Below are 7,259 nucleotides of genomic sequence, written 5' to 3' on the forward strand. Positions count from 1 at the left end.
GAGGGGGCAGAGAAGTTATGTATGTGACCATAAAGGAACATCTGTGGTGATGGACTAGTCAGTACATTGGTTAGCATGCATCTACACGTGTGAGAAAATAACAACTATACATACATATTGTACCAATGTCAACTTTCCGGTTTGGATTTTATACATTTTGTGAAAGATAACCACTGGGGGCGGGGGGGTGGGGGGAGGAGAGGGATGACCAGGTAAAGAGTACACAGAGCCTCAGTTATCTTTGCAACTTCCTGTAAATCTATATTTCAAAAAAGTTGGTGTGTTTTTTTAAGATAAGCCAGATTTGGCATGCAGACTATAGTTTGCTGACCCCGGCTTTAGAACAACAATCAGGCAAATGCCGTCTTAGTACATTGGAGCTGTCAGCAGTGCTACAACCGGGGAACCGTAGAGATCTTCAGCAGTTTCATTTGTTTCAAGGACTTTGATTAAGCAAATGATACACTGCCAACATCCGTTCTGGCGTTGACAGTCTTTGAGCCTGTGAGTGCAGTATGGAATACTAGGACATGGCTGACTGCACTAGCCTTTCGCATGCGTGATTTCATAAGGGCACTTGTGTGTAGATAGATGTGCTTATCAAACCATGCCTAGGGCTAGATGAGGGAATGCCCATTTGGGATAATATAAAGAACAAAAGTTAAAAGTAAATTATAGGCCCAAAGTTGTGGGCATTATAGAAAGTGTAACCTGAATCCTATGGATTTGCCTCACTCTTTTCCTTTAAGCTTCCATTGCCCCATTATAGGACATCTTGAGTTGATTTACAGACGGATTTGGGACCACTCTTGCCAGATGTTCAGATTGTGGACTCTCTTCCAAAAAAAAAAGAAAAAAAGAATATATATTACTAAAAGGGTAATATGCTAATTAGACCAGACATCCTGACGAAGCCGGGGCCAGAGGGAAGCCAGCCTAGGTCCCAGGTGCCTGCCGGCGGCTGTAGGAGGGAAGCCCATGTCCCGGGTGCTGGAGGGAAGCCAGTACCAGCAGCTGGGGGAGGGAAGGCCTACTCTTGCACGAATTTTCATGCATCAGACCTGTGTGTGTGTGTGTGTGTGTGTGTGTGTGTGTGTGTTGATTTTAGGAAGGGAGAAGGGGAAAGAGAGAGAGAGATAGAAGCATTAATGATGAGAGAGACACATCAATTGGTTGTCTCCTGTATGCTCTCCTACCAGGGCCAGGGATCAAGCCTGCGACTGAGGTACATGCCCTTGATCAGAATCAAAGCTGGGGCCTTTCAGTCTGCGAGCTGACGCTCTATCCGCTGAGCCAAACAGGCAAAAGATGAATTTCTAATACTGAGAATTAGTCTACTCATTTGATTGGCCTTAAGAGGTGTGTCTTGCTCAGTCTTTACTAACTGCAGAATTGAAAAGCATTAGAATTTCCTTTGAGTCATCACCACTGTGGAATGGCACATACAGTAGATGCACACAATGGACTATGTGCCTGGGAACATTGCTGAGACAACAGAAATGCCTACTGGGGTTGCTGGGACAGCAGAAACTTAAGTGGAGAAAGAAATTGGCCAGCATTCCTTATTATATGCAGGAGGGTTTTCTTGATGCCAGGAGGATATGCAAAACCTGAAGCTTTCCAGCTGCATTTGCTTTCTTGTGTGGACTTAACTCACCATGACTTTGGTAGCAAAGCCTTTGACAAATGTACACACAGTAATATTTGTCAAAATATCCAGAACAGGGAGCTTTAGAGGGAGGGTACACCCGGATTTTTTTCTGGATGACTTTCATGTCCCTTTCTCTTCTTCATGCTCACATTTCAGAGGTTACCCCCATCTTCAGGATTTTGCTGGTAGCAATGAGATTATAAACACAACGAGAAGCTTTACCAAAGTTGTGGAGATAGGGCTAATCTGAAATGACAGATAATCAAGTAGTCAGGTGTGTGTGACTATAGTGCTTGTACTTCAAATGTCCTACTTGAGATCTGTAAGTTTAGTTTTGTCTAGAAGTCGAGCTCTTGTGAATAATTCAAGAGACCAGAAGAGTCCATCTAGTCTCCCCATCCTCCCCGCTGCACAGTTCACCCATGCTGTAAAGATCCGTCCGTCTCTGTCCCTCAGGGACAAACCAAACGGGTTATAAGAGGTGTGTGAATAAATAAGTCAGTGCAAAATACATGGCTTCTTGTTTAATGGGGATGGAGTTTCAGTTTTTCAAGGTGAAAAAATTCTGGAGATTGGTTGCACAATAATGTGAATATACTTACTGCTATTGAACTATACACTTAAAAATGGTTAAGACAGTAAGTTTTGTTATGTGTATTTTATCACAATTAAAATTGAAAATTTGATAATATTATGGGACCTCAAAGGAGGCCAGTTGTCCCAGACAACCAGTGGAGGTGGTCTCTGAGTTAAGCCCAGACGTGTAGGTGGGACAGCGACGCTGGCAGGTGACGCAGTGCTCTCCAGCCTTTCGTGTACATTAACTTCATGAATCCTCTCCATCCTCTCCCGGGAAATACCATCCTCTTCAGCCTGCCTCTGGAATCCAGGAGAAAGGTGGAATACTTTGGCTTACCTTACTCTTAAAGTCAGACTGTGCAGAAATATTCCCATAGAATGTCCGAATCAAGAAAAGAGAATGGAGTAAATATAGGGTTCTGTAATCAATTTTATTCATAGAGAGAGATGTTTACAGCTTTAACTAATTGCCAGGAAAATGTCAACAAAATAACAGGCATCTAAGAAATGTTTAAGTATGGTATTTTGATACTCATCTTTTGAAATTATAAAAATCAGAAATGTCCCACAGGAAGTTTTGCAACGTGACAATGGAACTTAAAATATATAACAAGTTAAAGCGACCATCAACTGAATGTTTGCTTTCATTTGAAAAAACATAAGTGCTCTAAAATATTTATTTTAATCACAGGGCTTATGAGATGGCCACCCCTGCATGTCTGAGCCTGGCGGCACTTCGCAGATGGCCCTCCATCCCTCTGGTCAGCACAAGCTAGCCTTGGCCATGGGCCTACCTTCCAATCAATTGCAAAATAAAAATAAAAAGGTTGATTATATCCAAGTAGATGTTCAGGGCAGCAAACACATACTCTTCAGGGTCCAGCTGCACATGATGGCTCCCCCCCATCAATAGCTGCACATCCATCACCAAGTACTTAAAGAAAAGAAAGAAAAATTAGCTACTTGAACTGTTCATTCCTATCCAATAACTGTCCTAAACCATCTGGGAAAGTTAGCATCGATACACATGATTGCGGAAAGTCGGCTTGTGGCTATATATGTTGTTATACAGCCTCAGCCATTCGCAACGTTCACGTTTGCACTCCATTGAGGCAAGTGCTTTGTCCTTCCTTTGCTTTTCCAGTCCAGTCGCCTTGTGACTTTAGTCAACGAGATGGGCCAGGTGGGCATATTGGACACAGTGATACTACAAAATGCCCTGTGTTCTCACTGAACAAAGAATGAAAATAAAATGGTTCCCAGAATTTAGATTCACACACAGCCATAATTCTGAATTCCTGGAGCTTTTTGGTGATGTCGGTATTTCCAAAATAGAATGAGGGAAGGTCGTGTGAGTGATCAGAGTGGAAGAGAAGGGACTCAAACCCGAGGCTGGGGGGATGCCAAAGCAGACGCCGGCCTGGACCACTAGGCCCTTCCCCCCACTCCCCCTCCTCGCTCCCTTTGTGATTCCGGCAACTCTGGGAGAAGGTTTCTACTTTCACCATGTGATCCAGCAGTCACACTCCTTGGTATTGACCCAAAGCAGTTGAAAATTTATGTTCACAAAAAAACCTGGACGAGGATGTTTAGAGCAGCTTCATGCAAAATTGCCAAAACTTGGGAGCAACCAAGATGTCCTTCAGTAGGTGGCTGAATACATGAACTGTGATACATCCAGACCGAAATGAACTCTCAAGCCATGAAAAGACAGAGGAACCTTAAAAGTGCACATTACTAGGTGAGAGAAGCCAGTCTGGGAAAACTACATACTGTCTGATTGCAACTAGATGACTTCTGGAAAAGGCACCACTGGGAAACAGTAAAAAGGTCAGTGGTTGCCAAGGGTTGGAGCCAGGGGAGGAATGAGTAGGCAAAGCATGGGATATTTAGGGCAGTGGAAATACTCTGTACGATACCATAACGATGGAACATGTCGTTTATTATCCATTTTTCCAAATGCATAGTATGTACACCCACAGTGAACCTCATGCAAACTGTGGAGTTTGGGTGATATTGACACCTCAATGTAGGCTCATCAGTGTAACAAATGTACCTCTCCGGTGAGTATAGTTAATAATAGGGGAGGCTGTGCATGTGTGGGCAGGGGTATATGGGAATCTCCGTGTCTTCCTCTTGATTTTGCTCTGAACTTAAAAGTGCTCTGAAAAATCATCCTTATAAAAGGGGGAGGAGGAGCAGGGGGAGGAGGAGGAGAGGAAGGAAGAGGAGAGGAAGGAGGAGGAGAGGGAGGAGGAGGGGGGAGCAGCAGCAGCAGCAAGTCTCCAGGAGTGCTTTCCAGTGAATCACTGACTCTACTTGACTCCACGCTTAGCACAAGGGCTAAGGTGGCACCTTCCATGCATGTACCCTACTCTGCCAAGAGAAGGAGAAATGGACTTACAAATGAGAAGAGCACAGTTCCGAGTGCAGCATACAACAGATGCAACCACTGCAAGAAGAAAGGAGACAACTGAATATTAAGAACAAGATTTGAAATAACAAAAGGGCGCACTTAGGTCACTGCTGTTAGATAAGGACCCAATTTTAAGAAAGTCATATCTGGCTTTGATCCCTCCTGCTCCCAGGGTGAATTATTTAATGTCTCTGAACCTGCCTTCTTATCTATAAAACAGATGAGATGTGTACTTTTCAGGAACGTTGTGAGAATTGAATTGGATGCCTATATGACAAACACATGGGCCTATGTCTGATACCTGTGAGAAGTCAGTGAATAGATTAAACAAAAAAGGGAATAAAAAAAAAATAGGAGCCTCCTCTAGCTGCTGTTGGAAAAGTCCTACGGAGCCCATCTCCACTTCCATCACTACAAACAAGCAGCACAAGGAGTCTGATCTGCTCTGTGCGCGGGCCCACCCACACTCCTCCTAGGGAAGGACAGCGGTAGTCCAGGGGAGGAGCTCCACCATCATGGCCCAGACCTCCTGTCCCTGGGACCCAACCACCTGGCCAGCCCCTGGGACGGGCCTCACAGTCCTACTGCCCCAGGGCCACTGCAGCTGGCTCCTGGGCCACACTCCACTTCTCAGTTGGTGAGAGACACGGGACCACTGTGCTGGGACGTGGACGTTACCTCCAGGACTTCCTGGTGGCCTTGCTGAGCCTTTCATCATCCAGAATGCTCCCACCGACCCCCTTCCGGTCCCTCACCTGGGGTCGCATTGGCCCTCAAGGTCGGACGGCTCTACCAGCCTTCGTCGCTCCCCCACTCCTCTCTCGCAGACATTTCTCCCAGGAAAGTCCCCCCACTCCCAGCTCGGCTCTGCCTCTCAGAGGCTCCATCCTGACACCACCAGCCCCTCACCCGGATCCCTAACGGTCCTCCGGGGGAGGCCCACTTACGTATGACCGTATGAAGATTAAGAGGATTCCGTAGATTAAAAGCACGACCAGCGAGACGAACAGCACTTCGTTGAGCAGGGTGAAGTCCAGCTGGGGAAACACACCACCAGGCACAGCTCAGTCACCGCCTCCACGGAATTCCGGGAGGATGAGGATGCGCCTCATACACTGCAGGCAGAAACTGGCCCGTTGGCTAATAATGTACCAGGGCAGTTTGGAGAACCAGGGAAATGCATCAGCCCGACCACTGACAAGACATGAAGGGTCCTGCTGCCTGGGGCTTGCTCCTGGCGGGAGGGGAGGGAGGACTGTGGGGAAATCACAGGGGCCGCGAGGGGATGGTTTTGGAAGCTGGCGATGGGCACATGGGAGTTCGTTTTGCCGCTCTATTTTTGTATTTCTACAAAATGTTCCCTAATGAAAAGGCACATTGAATGAGCAGGATGTAAATGTGTATGTGTAGCAGGCTCATAATTATGCTCATAATTACCCATATCTTCAAAGTGTGAGCATAGACTACATTAATAAAATAAAACAGACCTAGAGGTTAATTAACTGGGTGCCCTTTTCACATCTGTATGCATACCTTTGAATAAAAAATATATATATACATATACTAAACTTTCAAAAACTACTATTAATGATTCTTTTGTAATTTTGAAATTTATCAACATGCTTTTTGGTTTTGCCTTTATAAATCAGTGGCCAAATCAGCCGGGGGAGGGAGATTAAAACTTCTTTTAAAGAAAGGGGAATATTAATCTTCTGGCCTGAGAAATCTGGGACTGTACAGCAAAAGAAGGTCCTTGAATCCGAGACATTTTCTTGCAAGAGCTTTTTCCTAGTTCCTCTAGTTCTGCCCTCACTCCCTACCTTTCACATACCCAGGAAATGTACTCTGAAGTCCTGCATCACCTCGTGTGGTCCTCAGCCCAGCAGCAGGGGCACCACCTGGGATGCAGATTGACCTTCCGGCTCTGCGTGTCCGGGGGTGGAGCCAGCAAGCTGTGGTTCAACAAGCTCCCCAGGTGACATGCTGCTGAGAGCTGGTCCACAGGGGTGCTTCCCACACCTGGGGCTACTCCAAGCTGGGATGTGCTATCAGTACAAAACACACACAGGGTTTGAATATTAATTCAAAAAAGAGAATGGAAACTAGCTCATTCATATTTTTGTCACGTTGGTTACTTGTTGAAATGACAATGCTTCACGTACATGGGGTTAAGTGAAAGATGTGATTCAGATTAATTTCACCTTACTTCTTTTTATTTTTTCAATGTGGTTCCTGGGAAAGCCCGAAGCCCCAAGGAGAGGAGGCCACAGGACAGCAGAGAGGAGAGCGGAGGGGGGAGGAGCATGTCCCGCACGCCCTTATGGCAGAAATCTGTTTCCGTGATACCTACTTTTGTTTGGAGAGCAAATAAAGTGAGCGATAACGTCACCAGAGCGGTTGCCCCTATGGCCCATAACACCTCGTCGGCCTCATAGAAACTGAAAGCAGAGACTGCAGTTATTGTTCACATACAACCGAGGAAAAGCACATGCGAAAAGGAAAACGTGTAGCACTGACTTACACTGACACGGCTCCCAGCATCAGACCTTGCAACAATGTCTGCAAACAAAACGCACAATCCATCAGAAGGCTGATCCCGAGGAGGCCGGCAGC

The 7,259-nt window shown here is 45.9% G+C and overlaps 1 protein-coding gene across 1 annotated transcript in view; it reads right to left on the minus strand.

Annotated features, from left to right (window-relative positions):
* Nucleotides 1-2,644: 2,644 nt before the first annotated feature.
* The window catches only part of LOC102766054 (protein lifeguard 1), a 13,042-nt gene continuing 8,427 nt past the window's right edge, over nt 2,645-7,259 (minus strand). The window contains exons 5-9 of the mRNA XM_006779203.2: nt 7,168-7,205; nt 6,997-7,084; nt 5,594-5,683; nt 4,635-4,682; nt 2,645-3,164 (exon numbers count right to left, since the gene is read on the minus strand). Of these exons, the coding sequence (XP_006779266.1) occupies nt 3,021-3,164; nt 4,635-4,682; nt 5,594-5,683; nt 6,997-7,084; nt 7,168-7,205 (408 nt within the window). The 3' untranslated portion in view covers nt 2,645-3,020. The remainder of the gene's footprint in view (nt 3,165-4,634; nt 4,683-5,593; nt 5,684-6,996; nt 7,085-7,167; nt 7,206-7,259) is intronic.

Source organism: Myotis davidii, unplaced genomic scaffold (assembly GCF_000327345.1).
Source record: "Myotis davidii unplaced genomic scaffold, ASM32734v1 scaffold187, whole genome shotgun sequence".
In the NCBI taxonomy this organism is placed as follows: domain Eukaryota; kingdom Metazoa; phylum Chordata; class Mammalia; order Chiroptera; family Vespertilionidae; genus Myotis; species Myotis davidii.